At 51.1% G+C, this 21,735-nt stretch overlaps 1 protein-coding gene and 1 long non-coding RNA gene across 3 annotated transcripts; one reads left to right on the top strand and one right to left on the bottom strand.

Moving 5' to 3' along the window:
* Positions 1-5,134: 5,134 nt before the first annotated feature.
* Positions 5,135-20,330, bottom strand: QPRT (quinolinate phosphoribosyltransferase). Of its 2 annotated transcripts, none has more exons than XM_036099774.2 (4): positions 20,092-20,330; positions 6,671-7,206; positions 5,640-5,771; positions 5,135-5,390 (listed from the first exon to the last, which is right to left on the bottom strand). In XM_036099774.2, the coding sequence occupies exons 1-4, from the start codon at positions 20,102-20,104 to the stop codon at positions 5,343-5,345; spliced, it is 729 nt and encodes a 242-aa protein (XP_035955667.1). In that variant the 5' UTR covers positions 20,105-20,330; the 3' UTR covers positions 5,135-5,342. The 2 variants fall into 2 exon arrangements, with proteins under 2 accessions (XP_035955667.1, XP_035955666.1); XM_036099773.2 differs by having other exon boundaries at positions 5,135-5,561; positions 20,092-20,321.
* On the top strand, positions 10,458-12,925 carry LOC144382064 (uncharacterized). Its single transcript, XR_013448455.1, has 2 exons — positions 10,458-11,227; positions 12,011-12,925. It is a non-coding gene; the product is annotated as an uncharacterized LOC144382064 (long non-coding RNA).
* Positions 20,331-21,735: the final 1,405 nt, after the last annotated feature.

Genomic DNA, 21,735 nt, shown 5'->3' with positions numbered 1-21,735 from the left:
ATAGAGCCTTAAGAACTATAAATCATCATCTTTACAATTCAAGAGAGCCACCAGAAGAATTCAAAACGACTCTTTAAAAGTGACTCTCTCCAGGGAATGGGAGTGAATAGAGAGTTTCACTTCTTCACTTTATAACCTGATAACTAAATTAATTAACAAATGAAAACTAAAGGCGAAGATAAATTAACTGTCAGAAAAGATGTATGAAGCTTTTTTGGGTTCTATTGTAATTATTTTATGCAGAGCGTTGCTGAATTATTGCCATAGAAGGTCAGGGAAACTGCTCTCCTGCACCTTCTCTGGCTTCCCCAGTGTACTTTTCATCCATTGGAATTAATTAGATTGGAATTTTAAAAATGCAAGGCTTGCTTTAGCCCCTGGAATCATCTGTCTATCTGGGTGGGTAGTTTACCAAAAATATGAAACTGTGTTACGTACAATCCTTTACTTAAAACGCTGCAAAACCTCAAGGAATTCCCCTTCTGGCTTGTAACATTTCAAGAAAACAACACAAATCATGGAAAAAAATAAAAATTAAATTTGTTTGGTTCTCGGTGAGATTACAGTTAAAGGGCTATTATTGTTGTTGTTTTTTAATGTGGGAAGAATGATTTTTATCCAGCTTCTAATAAATCCGCATTGTCCTTCACATATTGATATATTATCCCAACAGAAATGCTTTCCTTTGGCTAAAGAGCAACCAAATATCAAGAAGCCAACTGGGTGGCTCAGGCAGTTAATCGTCTGCCTTCAGCTCAGGTCATGATCTCAGAGTCCTGGAATCAAGCCCCGCTTTGGGCTCTCTCTCCCCACTACTCATTCTCTCTCTCTCTCTCAAATAAATAAAATCTTAAAAAAAAAAAAAAAGGCAAGGGGCTTGTGGGTTAGCTCTTTGTTGGTATTGTCTCAGGCTTCGGAATCTCTCTGCTGAATTACTGGGTGAGAGGAAAGAGGTTACCCAGCAGCCCACCAAACCAGAATTTTGCATGAGGATCTCTGCCCCTGATCATTTTCCAGGAGGGCTGTACTAGATTCCAGGGATCTAAAGAGCACCCCGTACCCGAAATGAAGAAAGCCCTCATCCCCTAGCATCAATCTGAGGTGTATAGTGATCAGTGGAGATGTTATTCACAGCCTCATGGCGAGATTCCCTTCAGTACTTCGTAGTTTGGTCTTACAAGCTGAGCTACTTAGGGCCTCAGCAAGCAGGTCTTAAAATGTTACTGAGTAACTGCCAAAATGATCTATTACTCAAGAAGTGATTGGAACAAAGTACAGAGGTACTGAAATATTTATGGAATTTTACCTACCATATTGTCTTGAAGGGCTAGCGATAAATTAAAACATGTGTCCACACCACATAATACCACAGTGGGATTTTTTAAAGATAGAAAGCTGAATTGCTTTCAGATACTAATAATGTCTTGCCATTTTTAAATGCCTTCAGTTTACAACTCGCCTTGGCACGCTCAAACTCATGCCCAGTGAGTTCACTGACTCTGGTAACCTGGTTTGACCTCGTGCCCTCCCCACCCCTCTGGACTGAGTGCCCCAGTTGGTGGGTGGGTGGAGGGCTGGGAAGAGGCATGAATAGATGGAAGGGGGTGGGCAGGTGGGTCCATGGAAGTTGGTGAGTGAATATGAGCCTTGGGATCTCTGGAGTACCTGGGGCCTTAAAAAGTCAGAGAGACCTGGAGCAGTTGGATGGGGATCTGGCAAGGGGATTACGCTGGAAAAGTGGGTGGAAGAAGGAACTGTTGCACACCTCTCCTCAGCTTTCCTCCCTGAGCAGATGCACTGAGTATTCATAGCCTCCCCGGCTGTTATCTCTGAAACCCAGAAAGGAAGATGGAAGCGGAGAAAGGAAGGTGGTGTGATCGCAGTGCTCCCTGGTGGCCATAAGGGGACTTGACATTTGGTATTAGGGTACAAATATTTTCACTATTTCCCCCAACCAGGCACCCCACCAGACTGTAAAGTCCACAAGGACAGGGACTTTTGTCCTTTTACTCATTGTTGTATATCCAGTGTCTAGAATAGTGCCTGGTACATAGTAGGTGTTCAACACATATTTATTGAATGAGTGGCTGATAGATTTCCAATCCTGCTCCACCACTTTATTGATGTATGACCCTGAGCAGTTCTTTTAACTTCATAAATCCTGTTTCCTCATGGAAAATGGAGGCGCTCTCCCCCACCCCTCATGAGCCTGGAGGGAAAGAGACCTGCCCAGGCTGAGCAACGGCGCTCAGTCAATGGGCTTTCCATTTTCACTGGCCAGACAGCGTCGGTGACCCCTTATATGCCGACTGCAGGACCCAGTCTGATGGGCACACTTGCCATGATGAACATGGGCCTCCACTGGGCATGGGGCAGCTTGGGGAAACCATCCGAACCTAATCGCAGGCTGGCCAGGCAAGAAAGAAGTATAGGCAGAGAGGGGTGATACCAGGTGAGGTGTGAGATCCCTCTTCTTCCCATCCCACCCCCCACGCCCATCTCCCCACCCAACTCTTCCTATGGCCCTGAACCCATGGGGCTCCATCTGCCCTCTGAGCCTTGGCATACGCTGCTTCCCCTGCCTGCATTCCCTTGTCTCCAACCCCATTGCCATGACCTACATTCGAGGCTCTGAGGAGCTGTATCAGCCTCCCCCTGGGCTTCCTGCAGCCACTCCGGCCCCTTCATATGCATCCTTGTGAGGTGGACTTGGTCTACACTGAAAATATGCTTATCTCACTTTCCAGCTTCAGTCTGAGTGTTCTCGGGACAGAGTCCAAGTCCTCCAACCTACCATCTTGTGGTCTGGACCCAGCCCAGCTCCTAGCCATCTCGCCTCTCTTGATCCCATCTTCAAATCTTCCACCAAACAATCCAAGCCATTTCCTACCTCTGAGCCTTTGCCCTTGCAGTCCTCTCTGCCTGGAAATCCACTCCCTTGCAAGGAAGGCATGTATTAACTTTTGCCTGCCCAGGATCCTTTTCCTTTTCCTCTGGCAATGCGAGCCCCTCTCAGCTCTCGGATCTGGAGGTGCCTGTAGGCCTGACCCATTTCTGCATTCCAGGGTGAGCTTGAGACTCAGCCTGCTAGAGTTCTTTTTTTTTTTTTTTTTTTTAAGATTTTATTTATTTATTTGAGAGAGACAGAGGGAGGGAGAAAACACAAGCAGGGGGAGCAGCAGAGGGAGTGGGAGAAGCAGGCTCCCCGCTGAGCAGGGAGCCCAATTCAGAGCTTGATCCCAGGACCCCAGGATCATGACCTGAGCCAAAGGCAGACGCTGAGCCACCCAAGTGCCCCTAGAGTTCTTTTTCCTTTCTTAATTGGGACGCTGTGGGGTGTGGTATACATTCCCCAGTTGGCTGCAGCCCACTTCTCTTTGTCTTATTCCAGCTTCTCCCATTTATTTTATCTGCTTGGGTCCTGGAGGCATTTGAGTTTGAAATTCCTGGTACACTTCGCCCTTCTGCCTCTGTCAGGCTCTGATTCCCTCCTGGATCCCAAGCGTTTTGCCTTCCCATTCCCAGCGCATCCGTGAATCCTGATTTCCTTATCTTGACACCCAGAAGTGCCCCTGGTTCTATGGGCATTCAGTTATGCCCCTTGGGGGTTGAGGAGCTGAGGCTCAGAGATCTAAGTTCCCTGGAGCCGGGAAGTCTGCCTAGACGAGCATGACTGTTTTCTCTGGAGAAAGGGCAGGAGGCCCCAGTGTGTATTAAAAGAGGACAGGTGCAGCCCCAGGGGCATCTCTGGGCTGTGTCCTGGGAGAACGGTCCCTTCAGGCCAGGGCATCACTGAAGGCAGCGGCTCACCACTTCTGCCCAGCATCTTTGCTAGATTCATCTCCACTGTGTGCTCCGAGCCTGGCCACAGCTGCGGCTCAGTACATAATTGCTATGTGAAGGACGGTCTTGGCTTGTCTGGGGTTTTCACATCTGAGATGAGCTCATTGTTTTCTTGATCTGACCCTTTCCTAGCAAGGGGTCTCTAGGACTGAGGAAGGGGCAAAGGGATAGGTTACCTCCCTTAAGGCAGACTGGGACCCGCAGACTCCCCCTGGGAAAGGAGCTTTGTGGATGAGCTGTTTTCCTCTCCTTCTGGCAAAGTGCAGAGAAGACAGTGGGTTCTGGAAGGGGAGTACTTCTCGAGACTGGAGCCTTTCTGGGAAGAGTCACCTCAGTGACCAGTTTATCCTAGGGAGTCCTCCTGTCATGTTTCCTCCCGGAGGGACCCCGGAAGGGTAGGGTGCCCAAACAAGTGAGTGAGAGAGACCTCAGGTGTGTAGGAGGGGGGAGGCTGGATCTAGATCCTCTGCTTAGACCCCTGAGTCCTGACTTAGCAGGAAAGGAAGTCTGATGTCTGAACAGGGACCTCTACCTGACCCATCCCTTACTCCCTCAACTGACCTTTGTTCTGGCCCCAGCTGCCCTGTGTTCACCCTCGTCTCCCAACTAATGATAGCGCTATGGAACCAGAACCTAAAGGGCCTTCAAGCACCAAATGGAGGATGCATGGTGGAGTCTGTTGCGGACCCCAGAAGTGAAAGGGCAGGTTCTCACCTCCTCCAAAGAGGTGGTCACAGTAGCCAGAGGTGACAGGCAAAGCACTTAATAACCAGTACAACATGGGCATCAACCACATAGAATGTTCCAGCTGAATCTCAGACCTGATGCCATATATCCTCAAATATAAGATGCCATTGACTATAAAATATATATACTATTACTGGAAAAGAAAGTTGTCAATTAAACTATGACCAATGCTTTCTTTCTTTCTTTCTTTTTTTTAAGGTTTTATTTATTTGAGAGAGAGAGAGAGCATGCATATGGGCAGGGGGAGGGTTAGAGGGAGAGCAGCTTTTTTTTTTTTTTAATCACTTTCAATTTCTTTCTGGCATCTGTTAAAATAAGTCTCTCGGACTTATTTCCACATCGATTGTTATGTTCTGTCTACAAGCGGCATGCACGGGCCATGACGGCTATGACGACGCCCCGGTGACAGTGACCACTAGACTCCATCGGTGAAAGACACACTCCGACTCAGAGAAGGTCGTGTGTGGAAAAAGGTGCATCTTAGAGTCGATGAGCTATGGTAATTTCTAAGAGTTACTGAGCACGTATTCATTATCACCCAAAGAAATCTGTAAGGTGATCATTTATTAGACCCATTGTACAGATGAGCAGGGGTGAAGTCAGCCCCCCCAGCTCACACGAGCAGTAGGTGGCCGAGCCAGACTCCCGCCCAGGCTAACCCGGACAGAGTCATGTACCATATTTAAACAGGGGCAACCTTGAGGGTCCCAAGAAACCGTGTTATTCCACGGGCGGTGGCGTCCTCTTTGGCTTTAGGACCTGTAGGCCCGGTACACTGGCGAGGTCCCTTCAGCAAACAGCTTGAGGGAGAAATCAAGGGCGGGGGCGGCCTGGGTCAGCATCCCCAGAGAGATGACGTCGATGTGGGGCCCACAGAACTGAGGGAGGTTGGCCAACGTGATGCCCCCGCTGGCCTCCACGCCCACACCCGGGAAGCGGGCCTTCAGCGCTGCGGCCGTGGGGTGCAGCTCCTGTGGGACACAAGCCAAGGGGAGGTGAGGGTCCCCCCCCCACCACGGCCCCTTCCCGGGAAGCAGACCCCGCCTCACCTCAGGCTTGAAGTTGTCCAGCAGGACGAGGTCCGCTCCCGCCTCGGCGGCCTCCACAGCCTCCTGCAGACTGCCGCACTCCACCTCCACCTTCAGGGCGAAGTCAGCTACCTGCCGAGCCCCTCGCACTGCCTGTGGGGCAGGCCCGGAGGGGGCAGAGTGAGCTCAGTGGCGCCTGGCACGGGGCACAGAGCGGGGCCTGGCCTTCCAGAGGCCCGGGGTGGGAAAGGAGCTGGGGGTTAGGGGGAAGACCAGGCAGCCAGATGATTGCTCCCGCACCAGGTGAACCACATGGAATGATCAGAAAGATGGCCAAATAGCAGCAATATTTGGCAGTTGGACGGGAGTTCAATTTGACTCAAGAATATTAAAACTGGAAGGCAGGGGCGCCTGGGTGGCTCAGTCGTTAAGCGTCTGCCTTCGGCTCAGGTCATGATCTCAGGGTCCTGGAATCGAGCCCCGCATCCGGCTCCCTGCTCCGCGGAAAGCCTGCTTCTCCCTCTCCCCCTGCTGCTCCCTCTGCTTGTGTTCCCTCTCTCCCTGTGTCTCTCTCTGTCAAATAAATAAATAAAATCTTTAAAAAAAACCCCAAAACTGGAAGGCAGCTCTTTCTGCCCGTGGGTCCTGTCCTCCTGCTATAATAAAAACACCTTCTTGCACCGAAAAAATATATAAATAAATAAAACTGGAAGGGGTCTTCAAGAACATTTTCAAAAAGGAAACCGGTCCAGGGAGCTAGAGTGACCGGGCCAAGGTCACAGCGCCACCAACACCAGGTTCCGGGCAGCTTGCCTTTTGCTTTTGAACATCACAGCAAGTCCCAGAGCGCCGGAAGAGAAAAGTCGGCCAGGCGCCCATCTGACGGGTAGAGCGCCCAGGGGGTCACGGGGTCTAGCAGCCCTGACTCCTGGGCCATCACTGTTCACCAGGGCGTGCTTTGGGGTGTGTGTGTGGGTCCGTGGTGGAGGGGAAGGGCTGCCGCGGGGAGGTCGGGGGCGGGGGGCAGGGCAGGGGCGCGGCCGGGCACGCACCTTTTCCACGCCGCCCGCCGCCACCACGTGGTTGTCCTTCACCATCACCAGCGCTCCCAGGTCGTAGCGGTGAGCGGCGGCCCCGCCCACCAGGAGCCCGTACTTCTCCGGCAGCCGGAAGCCGGGCGTGGTCTTCCTCGTGCCCGCCACGTGCCCGGTCCAGCCCGCATCCCGGGCGGCCTCCACGGCGGCGGCGGCGGCGCTGGCCACCCCACTGCAGCGCGCCAGCGTGTTCAGGGCCACCCGCTCCCCCAGCAGCAGGCAGTGCGCGGGGCCCCGGACCTCGGCCACCCTGGCCACGGGCACCAGCTTTGTGCCCTCGGGGAGGAACCAGGAGACCTGGCAGTTGACTTGGGCAAAGATGGCATCGAAGAAGGGCCTCCCAGCCAGTACCCCGGGGGACTTGGCCCACAGCACCGCCTGCGAGGGGGCTGCGCCCGTGACCAAGGCTGCGTGGTTGGGACCGGGGCAGTCCTCTCGGAGCCAGCTGTCTGCCAGGGCGGCCAGAGTGGCGGGGGGCAGCAGCAGCGCCAGGCCTGGGAGGGAAAGACGGACAAGGGAGTTACATCTTGGCTGCCTCCCTGGGAGTCACGGCTGCTTGTCAAAACATTTAAGCACCAGCGACACTGGGGGCTAGCCAATCAGGGCGAAGATCTGGGGGTCCCAGCCCCTGTGGGCTGGACAAGGCTGTCAGATTAAGCAAATAAAAACACAGGACACCTCGTTAGATCTAAATTTCTGACAAACATCAAAGGTTTAAGTATAAATATATCCCGGGTGATAGTTAGAACATACTTAACACTTAAAAATTATCTGTTGATTATCCGAAATTCAGATTCAACTGAGTGGCCTCTATTCTGTGGCAAACCTAGTGCCGGATCAACAGCTCCTGACCAACCAGAGGAGAAGACCCCGGAAAGCCACCTGCTGCCTTTGCAGCCGCCCCCGGCAGGATGTGTGTCTGCCCCACGGCTGCCGTATTTCACCGCGGGAAGGCCAGCTCTTTATAGATGTGGAGACTGAGTGAAGGCAAGCCGGCCGAGGTCATACAGCAAACTGGCGGCAGAGTCCGACCGGCCAGGCCTCGTGGTCACGGCCGCCTGTTCTTCTGCCTTTGCACCTCTTGCTTGGAGCATTCCCCCCCCGCCCCCCTCCCCGCCCCCCTCCACTGATGTCTCAACGAACTGTCCTCTCTCTAGAGATGGGGGCTGTACAAGGAAGGTGCAGGGGGAAATTGGGCTTGAGCCCTTGCTCTGTGAGGCACAGCTTCAGGAGTGTGCGCGAGTCCTTTCCCCGTAAAAAAAAAAAAAAAAAAGAGTTGTGCACATGGTGGTCCTTCCTGCCCACGTCTGGCGGCTAACCCGCCCCTGAGGTCCGTGGAGCGAACGGGTGAGCTCAGACACGGTGCAACATCGCCATCTGTCGGCCACGAGAAGGCCTGCAGCCTCATGTGCTCGAGCCCGGGACGGACACTGGATGGCATGTTAGGGGGTTTGTTTTGCTTCCTCACTTTTGCTCCAAGTTGAAGTTAAGACCAGGCGTTCTGGCTTGCTGTACTCTCAGAACAAGGCCCTTCTTGCCCACCCTTTCTTCCCCTAAAGCCAAGCACCCAATATTCACCTCCCCCCTCCCCCACCTGGTACCTGGCGGTACCTGGCCCTCCTTTCCCACATTCTGCTCCAAGTGGCTTTCATTCCTCGCTCAGAGCCAGCTGTGCCCTGGCTGGGTGCTGGGAATAGTCAGTAAAAGTGACAAAGACACAGTTCCCATCTCCACTGTTCACCAGCCGGCCAGGCAAAAGGCCCCTGGACGTACACCAGAGATGCAGAAGCTCACACTCCATCCACCCCAGGTGCAGGGATGTTTGCTTTTTTTTTTTTTTAAGATTTTATTTATTTCTTTGACACAAAGAGAAAGAGAGAGAGAGAGAGAGAGAGCACAAGCAGGGGGAGCAGGAGAGGGAGAAGCAGGCTCCCCGTTGAGCAAGGAGCCCAATGCGGGGCTCGATCCCAGGACCCTGAGATCATGACCTGAGCTGGAGGCAGATGCTTAACCTGACTGACTGAGCCACCCAGGTGTCCCCCTGATGTTTGCTTTTTAAAGTGAATGTGAATCCTGGGGCACCTGGGTGACTCAGTCGTTAAGCCTATAAAGGAACTAACTACTGACAGACACAATAAGGAAGCATTTCAAATGTATTATTCTAAGTAAAGAAGCCCGATTCTAAAGGCCCTGTGCTATTTGAGTTCATCATCCATATGACATTTTGGAAAAGGCAAAACCACAGTGAGAGAACAGACTGGTGGTTTCCTGACCGTGGAGGAGGGGCTGGCCACAAAGGACCGGCACCAGGGAGTTTGGGGATGGGACTGAACTATTCTACATTTTGTTTCTGATGGTGGTTACACCACTGATGCATTTGTCAAGACGCAGAACCCTACATAGAAAAGGGTGAATTTTACTCTCATTAAACCTATTAAAATAAGGCAATAAAAAATAAGTCACTCTAACCCCACTTTCGGGGTGCCTGGGTGGCTCAGTCGTTAAGCGTCTGCCTTCTGCTCAGGTCATGATCCCAGGGTCCTGGGACCGAGCCCCACGTCGGGCTCCCTGCTCAGCAGGAAGCCTGCTTCTCCCTCTCCCACTCCCCGTGCTTGTGTTCCCTCTCTCGCTGTGTCTCTGTCAAATAAATAAATAAATAAAATCTTAAAAAAAAAAACCCACTTTCATTCTATTAGCTCCAGCTGATACTTCTCTCTATTTTTCATTTATTCTTTTGACAAATCCTTCTCGAAGGCCTGCTCTGTGCCAGGTACTAATTGCTGGATGACAGAGTGGACAGCGCTCCCTCTTAGCTTTCAGGCCTTAGCCTATGCTGTTCCAAGGTTGTGCCTCTGCCTGGAAGTCCCTTCTCTTCCCCTCACCTCAGACTTCTCCTTCACCTCCACTCCTCTTTCAGGTCTTCTCTTAGATATCACTTCCTTGGCAGGGGGCTCTGGCAGACTCCCTATCGGGTCACATGCTCAGTCGGTTCCTTGCTCTTCACCCGTGCTCTACTCTGGGGGCCAAAAATGGATCATCCAGAGAGTTTTCTGCTCCATCCCAAGTGCCTCACGCACGGAACCATACAAATGTGCTGTTTTTATAGGTCAAAAATGGCCAAATATTGGCAATTTCATATTGTTTTGCTTAATACTGGGTGTTCAGTGATACTCACCCAGGCAGAGAGACTGCACGGTGGAATGAATCAGAACCCAGACTCTGGGGCCATACGGCCTGGTCTTCAGTACTGTCTCGGCCACCTGCATCTAAGTGATCTCGGGCAAGTGACTGAACATCTCCGGGGCCTCAAAGGTGCCTCCTTTGTGACAGGGAAAACGAAAATAATCACCTCGCAGGGTTGTGTGAAAATTAAGTGAGTGACTATTTGCAAAGCTCCCGGGAACTTTGTCTGGTACATGGTAGATGTGTTTGCTAAGGGACGACCGAGGCTTTACCAGGGGTCGTGGGAGCACAGAGGAAGAAATGACTAAGTGTCTGTGAGGAAGGGGGAGGTAATTTTTGTGGCCTTGAAGGATGAGTAATGTTTGCCAGGCAGAGTTATGAGGTGATGTGGGGGGAGATATTTCAGGCTGAAAAAGCAGGTGTCCAAGACTCAAAAGCAAGAAATAGAGAAATGCTGTAAGGGCGGGCTTCAGGGGAGCAATGGGATGGCCAGGGGGAAAAAACGCTTGAATTATTTAGCTGAGCAATTTGGACAGATCCTAGGGGCCATCACAGAATTTTAAGCACAAGGCAATTTTTTTTTTTAAGATTTATTTTTAAGTAATCTCTACATCCAGCGTGGTGGGGCTTGAACTTACAACCCCGAGATCAAGAGTCACACACCCTACTGACTGACCGACTGAGCCAGCCAGGTGCCCCAAGCAAGGAAATTATAGAATTATGATTTTGTTCTAGATGGGTCACTTCAGCCACCGACTGGAGACAGGTTGGGAGGCAAAAGGAGGCTGACGTAATCGGCCAGACAGAAAAAGATGAAGCCCTGAACTTGGGCAGGAACCATAGGAATAGCAAGCAGGGACAAAAGTGAGAGCTGTTTCTAAGGCAGGATCTGCCAGAATGAGCAGCTCATGAGATGTAGAAGCCTTGGGTTTCTGCCATGGGGAGCTGCAACCTGCCACAAGGCACCGTTCAGGGTGGAGGATGGGGGCAGCAGAAGGCAGCGACCTGCATGTGTCTGGGGCACCAGCTGTGGGCTCCACACTTCTCTTGGGCTCTCTCGTCTGAAACTCACCACAGGGGATTACTCCCATCTTACAAGCACAGAAACTGAATGTCAAGGAGTTCGTGCACCATGACGCAGCTGATAAGCAGCAGAGCTGGGGGGCGGGGGAGAGACTTTGGCTTTGCAGATGTTCAGGTTGAGATGTCAGCAGGAGAATTGTGCATGGGCCGCGTCCTGATGGTGGATCCTGGTGTTCGGAGAGACAGTGGGCGAGAAACGGGGATTTTGGAGCTGTCAGCAGACATGGGTGATGACTAAGCACAGCACGGGTAAGATCACCAGGTCAGGTAAGAAGAGGAGGGCTCTGGGAAGCACCAGTATTTAAAAAGAGAAGCAGCACCAGGAGGGAGTGGGTGTCTGGAGCCGAGGGTTTCAAGAAGTAGGATGTGAGCAGACACAAGTAGAAGGAAGGCTGCGAATGGACATAAGACTTAGCAGTGGGGAGGCTGTTGCCGGAGCATCTTAGTGCTGTGTGGTGGGGGCAGAAGCCACAGCGTCACGGTCAAGGAGTACATGGGAGGCGAGAAAGTGGAGGTGGTGGGTGTGGCCACTCTTCTCAGCAGAACCGAGAAAGCAGGGACCCACCCGAGGAGCTTTTCAGACTCTGCTGCTCAGCCCCAGCCCCAACCAAATGAATCAGAATCTTTCAGCGGTGGTTCCCAGGCATCCAACTTTTGGGAGAGCTCCCCCTGTGATTCAGATGCACACGAGGGTTAAGAACCAATGCTCCCCGGCGCCTGGCTGGCTTAGTCGGTAGAGCATGCAACTCGTGATCTTGGGGTGGTGAGCTCGAGCCCCACGTTGGGCATAAAGCTTACTTAAAAAAAAAAAAAAAAGAACCAGTGCTCACACGAGACCACATATTGTGCCTCCGTTTACATGAAATGTCCAAAAAAGGCAAATCAAGGAAACAGATATCAGAATAGTGGTTGCCCCGGGGTTGGGAGTTAACTCTAAATGGCATGGGGTTGTATTGGAGTGTTGGAAATGATCTGTGGGGATGGCCATGCAACTTAGCAAATTTACTAAAAATCATTAAATTGTTCACTTAGACAAAAGAAGCAAGAACCAATGCACTGCCAAAAGGCAGGAACCATCTCGCAACACCAGTGAACCAATGGATGTGAACCAATGGATCCAGGCACTGAACATCAAAACTCAACACCAAGAAGAAAGACAACCAGATACTGGGCGCTCCACCACCACCCAGCAATACTTTTTCCCAAACAGCTAACCCAGAGTCAGATCACACTTCCAGATGCAACCACCAATTTTTAAGAAAACCGGAGGACAGAGGAACATGTTAAACCCTACCACGGGCATTCAGCCAGCAAAATTACACCATAGGAAACTATCAGAGGACAACTTCATTTTTCCAACAAATACATTGCAAGGAAAACAAAAGATTAAAAGAATCTTAAAACAGGGGCACCTGGCTGGCTCAGTCGGTAGAGCATGCAACTCTGGATCTTGGAGTTGTGAGTTCGAGCCCCATGTCGGGTGTAGAGATGACCGAAAAATAAAATCTTTAGGGGAGCCTGGGTAGCTCAGTCCGTTAAATGTCTGACTTCCTTTGACTCAGGTCACGATCTTGGGGTCCCGGGATGGAGCCCTGCATTGGGTTCCCTGCTCAGCGGGGAGTCTCCTTCTCCCTCTGCCCCTCCCCCCTACTCGTGCACATTCTCTCTCTCTCTCTCAAATAAGTAAAATCTTTTAAAAAAATAAATAAAAAATAAAAGGATTTTTTTTTTAAGACTTACTCATTTATTCGAGAGAGCACGCTCAAGAGCGCAGGTGGGTAGGGGCTGAGGGAGAGGGAAAGAGAGTCTCAAGCAGACATGGGCTCGATCTCACAACCCAGAGATCGCACAACCCTGAAATCATGACCTGAGCCAAAACCAAGGGTCAGACGCTAAACTGACTGAGACGCCCAGGTGCCACCCCCTCCCCCACAAAAAGAACCTTAAGACACATGTTAACCAATCACAACGTATGGATCTTATTTGGATCCTAATTCAAACAAATTGAAACCAAATTAGAGCATTTATGAGACAACTGGAAATCTGGACACTGACTGGATGTTTAAAAACACTAAAGAAATTTCAAAAACAAAATTTAGATGTAAAAAAATTTAGTTGTGATCATTGTATTGTGGTTGTAACAAAAAGAAGAGTCCTTATCTTTTTTAGAAAATACACGCCAAGATGTTCATGTATGAAAAGACCTGAGAGCTGGTTTTGTTTTAAGGTGATCCTGAAAGGTAGAAAGTGGATGTGGCGTGGATGGAGCCCACTGGCCAAAAATAGGTGGTTGTTGAGGCTGGGTGATGGGTACATGAGGGTTCATCATACTTTTCTGCTTACTTTTGTGCATGTTTGAAATTCTCTATCATAACGAAAGTAAGAAAGAAAGAGAGAAAGGAAGGGAGGGAGAGAGGGAAGGGGGAGGGAGGACCCTCATTTGACAGAGGGCCAAGGGACGTTTTCCTTAGGATGGGTAACCGCAGTGGTTCTCAACCTTGGCCACACAATGGAATTCTCTGGGGAGCTCAGCAAAATGCTGATGTGGGGGCCCCACCCCCAGAGATTCTAACATAACTGGTCTGCAACATGGTAACCTAATTCTAATTTGTAGCAGAGCTGAGAGCTTCGGAACTGCAGGAAGGGAATCATCAGTACCATCCACTGGTGCCTACCATACGCGGGGCACTTGCCCCATCGCCTCAGGCCTGGCACTTCCACAAATCCTACGCCCAGTTCCTCAAGCGAGAGCTCATTTGTATTTACAGATGCGGATCGGAGGCTCAGAAATGTAAAGGAAACTACTTACGGAGCAGAGCTAGGAAAGGACAAAGCTAGGAAATGACCCGTGTGGACCCAGGTCGTCCCCCCCATGTGGCCTCCACCAGTTGGGGTTACTCTCTTGGAGCCTCGAGACCCATTGTTCAGCTTCTCTGTCGTGGAGGCAGAATGTTCCCCGCTCCCTGTTCTGTCTGTGGAACAAAAATTCGTCTGGTTTGCTCCAGGCCCCCACTCTCTCCTGCATTTCCAACAAAAGGGAAGCTTTGAAAATACGGCTCTTCTAATTAGCAGTTGTTATTGAAAGGAACTTTGGAGAAGGGAGCACTGTTTTTGCAGGTGCCTGAGGGACTTTGCCCAGAAACTGCCACCCAGAGGGGACAGCTGTCACGCCCTGTCCTGCCTTCTACCCTTGCAGTTGTTATACGTAAAAGTTCTCTCAAGATGCCTAGACTTCACAGATTATAGTTTTACCTTGTGGGATGTAACTTTGATCTCTTAATTGGTTGTCCAGAGTTTTATTGAAATTGGCATCTCTGGGAGAACTCTCTTACACGGTTGGGGGAAATGCAAACTGGGGCAGCCACTCTGGAGAACAGTATGGAGGTTCCTCAGAAAGTTGAAAATAGAGCTACCCTACGACCCAGCAAGTGCACTACTAGGTATTTATTCAAAGGATACAAACATAGTGATTCGAAGGGGCACCTGCACCCCAATGTTCATAGCAGCAATGTCCACAACAGCCAAACTGTGGAAAGAGCCCAGATGTCCATCGACAGATGAATGGATAAAGATGATGTGATATATATAGGAATATTACTCAGCCATCAAAAAGAGTGAGATCTTGCCATTTGCAATGACGTGGATGAAACTAGAGTGCATTAGGCTAAGTGAAATAAATCAGTCAGAGAAAGACAAATACCATATGAGCTCACTCATATGTGGAATTTAAGAAGCAAAACAGATGAACATAGGGGAAGGGAAGGAAAAATAAAATAAGATAACAACAGAAAGGGAGGCAAACCATAGGAGACTTTTTTTAAAGATTTTATTTATTTATTTGACAGAGAGAGAGAGAGAGAGCACAAGTAGGCAGAGCGGCAGACAGAGAGAGAGGGAGAAGCAGGCTCCCCACTGAGCAGAGAGCCTGACGCGGGGCTCGATCCCAGAACCCTGGGATCATGACCTGAGCTGAAGGCAGACACTTAGTTGACTGAGCCACCCAGGCGCCCCCATAAGAGACTCTTAACTACAGAGAACAAACTGAGGGTTACTGGAGGGGAGGTGCATGGGAGGATGGGGTAACTGGGTGATAGGCATTAAGGAGGACACCTAATAAAATGAGCACTGGGTGTTACATGCAACTGATGAATCACTAAATTCTACCCCGAAACTCATAATACACTATATGTTAACTAAATTGAATTTAAATAAAAAAAATTTTTAAGATTTTATTTATTCGAGACACAGAGATACAGAGAGAGAGAGAGAGCATGAGCAGGGGGAGAGGCAGAGGGAGAGGGAGAAGCAGGCTCCCCGCTGAGCCAGGAGCCTGACGCGGGGCTCGATCCCAGGACCCTGGGATCATGACCTGAGCCGAAGGCAGACGCCTAACCATCTGAGCCACCCAGGCGCCCTGAATTTAAATAAAATTTAAGAAATTGGCATCCCTGTTTCTGAGAGGAAACAAAGCATTTGGGGATATTTCTTGCACTTCTTTCTTTCCTTTAAAGTTTTATTTATCTAAGTAATCTTGGGGCGCCTGGGTGGCTCAGTGGGTTAAGCATCTGCCTTCGGCTCAGGTCATGATCCCAGGGTCCTGGGATCGAGCCCCGCATCGGGCTCCCTGCTCGGCGGGAAGCCTGCTTCTCCCTCTCCCACTCCCCCTGCTTGTGTTCCCTCTCTCGCTGTGTCTCTCTCCGTCAAATAAATAAATAAAATCTTTATCTAAGTAATCTCTACCCCTAACGTGGGGCTCAAACTCATGACCCCGAGATGAAGAGGCGCATGCTCTTCTGACTGAGCCAGCTAGGTGCCCCTCCTGCACTTCTTTCTTTACAAGTAATGTAAAAAAACAGATAAAGTGACGACCCTGGCAGAATATAGGAAGATTTCCCCCCATGGGCACTTCTGCTGTTCTCATCTGGATGGTTGGCTGATGTTTACTGTGTTTCTAGGTGGCCTTCACCGAATGGTGGCTCAGGGCCGTGAGGGACTGGGCCAGAATCAGAGCCCCCACACCTTCCTCTTTACATCCCTCACTTACCTTGCTGCTGTCTGGGATGGACGGGCATAAATGAACGCTCTGTGAATGCACCGCAGATAAGTAACAAGTGTTTGCTCTTCCTTTTGTGTGTAATGATGTGCCTGTGCTTGCGGCTACGGGGCTGGTATGTGTCCCAACTAAAACCAAGTCAGGCAGGGGGCGCCTGGCAGGCTCAGTCGGTGCAATGTGCAACTCTTGATCTTGGGGTCCTGAGTTTGAGCCCCATGGTGGGTGTAGAGATTACTAAAATTAAATAAACTTAAAAAAAAAAAAGGATGGTTCTCCCCAATTTACATGAAAAAAATTAACTTAGAAGTTGTCCATTTTAAAGATTTCGCCTTCGTAAATTTTTCTTAAAACTGGTGCCCACTACCATTCATCTAGGATAGACTCTGGAATGACATATTGTCTAATCATAATAATGGGGCTTGAGTTTGAGCCCCACACTGGGGGTAGAGGTTACCCAAACAAACAAACAAACAGCAGCTGACACTTTTGCGGTCCTTCTGACGAGCTGTGCCAAGCATTTTATATATATTGACGCACTCGATCCTCACAACAGCCCTATGAGGTAGGTCCCATTATTTTCCCCATTTTACAGATGAGGAAGCTGAGGCACGGAGAGGCTACATAACACACCTGCAGTTCACAAAGTTCACACAGCTGGGAAGTGGGGAGTGAGGGTCACGAACTCAGGCAGGATGGCCCCAGAGCCCCCTCACTGACCCCACCCCACCCCACCGCCATCATCTAGCCCTAAGTGATATTTTTAAATTGCTATGTGCTTATCAGGTCAACATTGGCAGAGTTCTGCAAACCACACCCACGTTCCAGGGCTCTGGCCCCTGGTGTAGTAGGAACATCTGGGAGTCAGAAACACCTGGGCTGGAATCAGACTCCACCACCTGCCCACTGAGTGAACCTAGGCGGCTTGCTAACTAACCTCTCTGAGAGCCAGTTTCATGCAGCAATCACAGGGCTTTCCCGCAGTGACGGCCTCCCCACGAGAACATGCCCCTCGCGAAGGACCTCCTGCACCCCTCCGGGGCCCGGGAAGAGGAGAAGAGGGGAAAAGAAGCACTGCCTGGCCTAGCGCCAACTGGTCCTTCATGGACGTGAAGTGCCCGGATGCTCCAATCACGGCCGTCTTTAGCCACAAACCATAATTTTGTGAGCTCACTGCTCCACTGTCCTCTGCCAACCCACAGGAGGAAAAGCAAGGCTTTCGGAGGGATGCTCCTTCAGACCCAAGCAGCACTAAAAGCATCCCGAATCAAGATGAATGGGAAACTATCCAATAAACAGATTTCGGATGAGAAGGGATGAGAAGAGAAAAGGAGAGGAGGGGAGGGGAGGGGAGAGGAGAGGAGACAAAAGAAAAAAGAAAAGAGAAAAGAAAAGGAAAGGAAAGGAAAGATCGGGACGCCTGGGTGGCTGGGTTAAGGGTCTGCCTTCGGGGGCGCCTGGGTGGCTCAGATGGTTAAGCGTCTGCCTTCCGCTTAGGTCATGATCCCAGGGTCCTGGGATCCAGTCCTGCATCGGGCTCCCTGCTCAGCGGGGAGCCTGCTTCTCCCTCTGCTTCTCTCTCTCTCTCTCATGAATAAATAAATAAAATCTTAAAAAAAAAAAAAGTGTCTTCCTTCGGTTCAGGTCATGATCCCAGGATCCTGGGACCGAGTCCTGCATCAGGCTCCCCGCTTGGCGGGAAGTCCGCTTCTCCCTCTCCCTCTGCCTGCCACTCACGCGCTTGCTCTCTCTCACTGTCAAATAAATAAATAAAAATTTTTAAAAAAGGAAAGGAAAGAAATCACAGGGCCACAACGAGGAGGGAAAGAGGTGACTAGCAATGCCTGCCCAGATGTCTCTGAACCCCGGGGCGCGACCCGGGCTATCTTGTTCTTCCAGCTATTTATTTATTTGTTGATCCATTTGGCTAACACCAGATGGAGACAGAGGCTGGTGCGCACAGAAGCCTCCAGCTAAAGTTCTTTTCTTAGCCCCTTCTCTCCCTAGAGAAGAGAAATGACCTCCAAAGAGGGCCCAACAGGATTGCCCGTCACGCAGGTGGTAAAACCATCTACAGAATTTCAGGGCAGAGTGCTTCATTAGGGTAGCAAGCGAGAGGGCTGTGGGGCCAGACTGAGCAGGCCCTGGACGACAGGAACGAGTTAGGATTTTGTTCAACAGGCAACGGGAAAATCACTAAAACTTTGGGTCAGAAGTCACCTGAAAGTTTAAATATTTAAACTGTGCCTGGGGTTCTTGAAAGATGCAAGGTGGGAGGCTGTCGCAACAGCCTGGGCAAGTAGTGGGCCAGGGGAAGGGTGGTGAGGGGGTCGCTCCCAAGGCTGTAAGAGAGCACAGTACCTACGCGCATGTGCGCGCGCACACACACACACACACACACACACACACACACACACACACACTGGCCCGCTCCCACTTTGGCCAAGCCTGACCTCTCCGTCTTTGCCCAACAGCCTGACATCTGCTTCTGCCCCACCTCTGTCCTCTCCCATTGCCCCCATATCCCCAGCTTTTGCTTCACCCCTTTGACTTGTCTATTCCCCCCTGGCTTAATTCCCGTGGGGGCCTGGATCCAGCGCCAGCCCACTTACACACACATCACCCGAGAGCAGGCAGCGTGACGGCGGCGAAGCGAAGGAAGCCCCCCACCCATGCTGCTCCCCTAGAGGGAGGTGGGAACAGAAAAGGCAGAGGTTTAGGTGACGCTCAGGTGAAGGGACGTCCATAGGACACGGTCATTGTCTGGATATTGGGGTGCGAGGGGGAATGAGCCGTCAAAGACGACCCTGAAGTTTCCAGGCCGAGTGGGAGGATGGTGAGGCAGGAACAGAAATGGAGCGGGTCCGGGGGAGGTCTTTGAGTTGGACATGCCAGGGAGATGTCCGGGTGGAGATGGACACGCAAGGCTTCCAGAAATGGAAGGGGAGCCTGGGGAGCGCTCAGAGCTGGAGAGCCAGGTGTGGGGAGTCCGCACCAGCAGCAGCATAACCACGCCGAGGGCTTTCTGTGGAGCAGGCACTTTATTCCTATTGTGTCACTTAGCCCTCCCCACGACCCAAGGGGGAGGCAACGTTTTCACTCCATCCCTGAGGAAACCGAGGCACAGTGAGGACAAGCGTCTTGTCCAAGGTCACACAGCAAGCAGGTGGCAGGGATGGGACTTGAGCCCAGGCTCTGACTCTGAGGTCATTTCTAAGCCAAAAGCTGGTTAGGCCCCTCCCCGCCCCCAAAAGCTGGTTCCAAAGCCAGAGAGAGGTATCAGGTGTGTGGGGCCAGCAGAAGCCCCAAAGCAGGGGAGGCAGGTCAGAGCTGGGGAAGAAGCAGCCCAGGGAGGGGAAAGGGAAAATGCAGAAAGCTCAAGAAGGAGCTGCCTGTCCTCCAGGCACTGGCCAGATAGCTTCCATGGGTCTGTCATTTGCCCTCCCCACAGCCCTGTGAGCTGGGAACTAGAATTGTCATTTTACACATGCACGGAGATGAGGCTCTGAGAAGTCAGGTGACTTGCCTGAGATCACACAGCCTGTTCCTGGTGGAGTCCAGATTCAAACAGGAGCCTTTGACTCCAGAGCCTGACCCCTATCATCATGCACAGGACCTCCTTAGCGACATCACCCCCACCCCAGGCAGAGTCACTGGGCTCGAGCCCCCTCCCCCACCGGGCTGCAGAAGGGACAGGACTTTGCCTCCCCTCCTCCCCGCCTGCTAGCAAGGGGCGAAGTCCAGAGCTGCTCCCCAGACATGGCCTCCTCCAGACCACCTGGACCTTACCTTTCCTGGGGCTCAAGCCCCTTTCTCCCCAGAACTCGTTGGGGACTATAGAAAGAGAAAGAAGAGGCTTTCCGGAGACAGAAGTGGTGCTTGGGGTTCAGAGAGGTTGGAGGGCGATAGGGGGTCAGAGAGTAGATGGGAGGGATGAGAGGGGGTCTTCTGTAGTGGGGGATGGGGGGGTAAAGTACTGAGATTACTTGGGATTGGGAGGGAGGCAGGAGAGGGGAGATGGTGATGCAGGGACAGAGAGGAGAGTCCTGGGAGGCTCCTTTACCTTCAGGGTCCATGCCAGCTCAGAGGTGCAGTGCTCGTGTGTCCACTGCTCAGATCCTGTGTTCGCAGAGGCCAGAGTGGGGGTGGGGCTGCCAGAGGAAGGAGGAAGGGGCCGGTCTAGCCAGCCCTTCTCCGGTTCTCTGGAGCTCCTTCCTGCCCTCTCCCAGGACCCCTGGGGGCTGGATGTACCTTCTCCTTTCGCTTTCTACACAGCACAGGAGGAACTCTGGCTTGTCTAACTCCAAGTCCTCTCTTCCCTGAGCCAGAGGCCCAGTTTCCTTTACACACCCAGGCTTCTGCAGGCTGTGAGGCTGCTGGTGTCAGCTGGAAGGCTCCTTTGATGGGTGCACTGGGAGGATCATGGGCCTTAGTCCTGGGTTCAGACCCTAATTCCATCCTTTCTGATCTTGAATACCTTTTTACCTTTTTCTGCACCCCAGTTTCCTTAGCTGTAAAATGGGATAATTCCTCCCTCGTGGGTTCAACTGATAATCAAGTGAGAAAACTCTGTGAGTGACAGGGTGGAAAATCAACACTTCCTTTCCTTTAACTCCTCTTCCCAAGGTCCACCTCGCACCTGGAACCTTGCTTGCTTCAATCTCGTCCAGGCCCCCAAACTATTTTCTCCTAGATGCCATTTTTATCCCGGTTTCTCTCTTAAAGGCTCTTTGCTGTCTCTTCCAAGTCCTTCTTCCTACATCCAACCTCACATTTCGGTGTTCCCTCCGTGTGGTGGGATTGTTTCTCTTTTTTCTCCTCGGCACACAGCTAAACTACATTTCCCAGCCTCCTTTGCACTGAGGCCACCACATGACTGAATTCTGTCCAATGGAATGTGAGCAAAAGTGATACCGCCACTTCCAGACCTGGGCCCTTGAAAGCCTTCCCTGTGATGTGGCCCCCTCTCCCCACTGGGAATGGCAGAGCCACAAAATGGAAGGAGCCTGGATCCCTGAATGACCTTATGGAAGGCCACGTTCCAATACCAGCATTGGACTGTTACATAAGGAAGGAAGAAACTTCCCCTGAGTTATACCCCTCAGATTTGGGGGTTGTTTGTTACAGCAGCTAGCCTGCTCTGGCTGACTCCTGAGATTCTCTCCACAGCTGCCTTCTCATGCTGCACAGTGAATGACATAGTTTATCCAACGATGCCATTATTTATTTATGTGTTTATTTGTGTATTTATGTATTTATTTATTTATTTTAAAGATTTTATTTATTTATTTGACAGAATTTGACAGCGAGAGAGGGAACACAAGCAGGGGGAGTGGGAGAGGGAGAAGTAGGCTTCCGGCTAGGCAGGGAGCCCGATGCGGGGCTCGATCCCAGGACCCTGGGATCATAACCTGAGCTGAAGGCAGATGCTTAACCGACTGAGCCATCCAGGCGCCCCCATCGATGCCATTATTTAAATTGCTATCTAAAATCAGATGAACCTCAAATCTCTCTCTAGCTCTGGCTTCCCTCCCAAGTTCTAAAAATGAACTCATTATGTTCTCCCCTTAAACTGCTCATCTCTCTGCATTTCTACATAATGCCATCCGCATCTCCTCCACCTCCCAAGATAGAAATCTTGAAGCCTAACCTCATTCTTCCCTCCATCACCCAATAGCCAATTAGGTCTAAAATCTGATTTTCTGAA

Source organism: Halichoerus grypus, chromosome 6 (genome assembly GCF_964656455.1).
Source record: "Halichoerus grypus chromosome 6, mHalGry1.hap1.1, whole genome shotgun sequence".
Classification (NCBI taxonomy): Eukaryota; Metazoa; Chordata; class Mammalia; order Carnivora; family Phocidae; genus Halichoerus; species Halichoerus grypus.
The sequence above is the reverse complement of the archived record's forward strand: the minus strand, read 5'-3'. Positions and strand labels throughout refer to the sequence as shown.

What these genes read in the sequence shown, in the direction of transcription:
- QPRT (XM_036099773.2), bottom strand. An exon ending in CGGCGGGCGGCGTGGAAAAG is followed by an intron (nt 5,772 to 6,670) that starts GTGCGTGCCCGG and finishes CCTGCCCCACAG; the next exon opens with GCAGTGCGAGGGGCTCGGCA. An exon ending in TGGACAACTTCAAGCCTGAG is followed by an intron (nt 5,562 to 5,639) that starts GTGAGGCGGGGT and finishes TGTGTCCCACAG; the next exon opens with GAGCTGCACCCCACGGCCGC.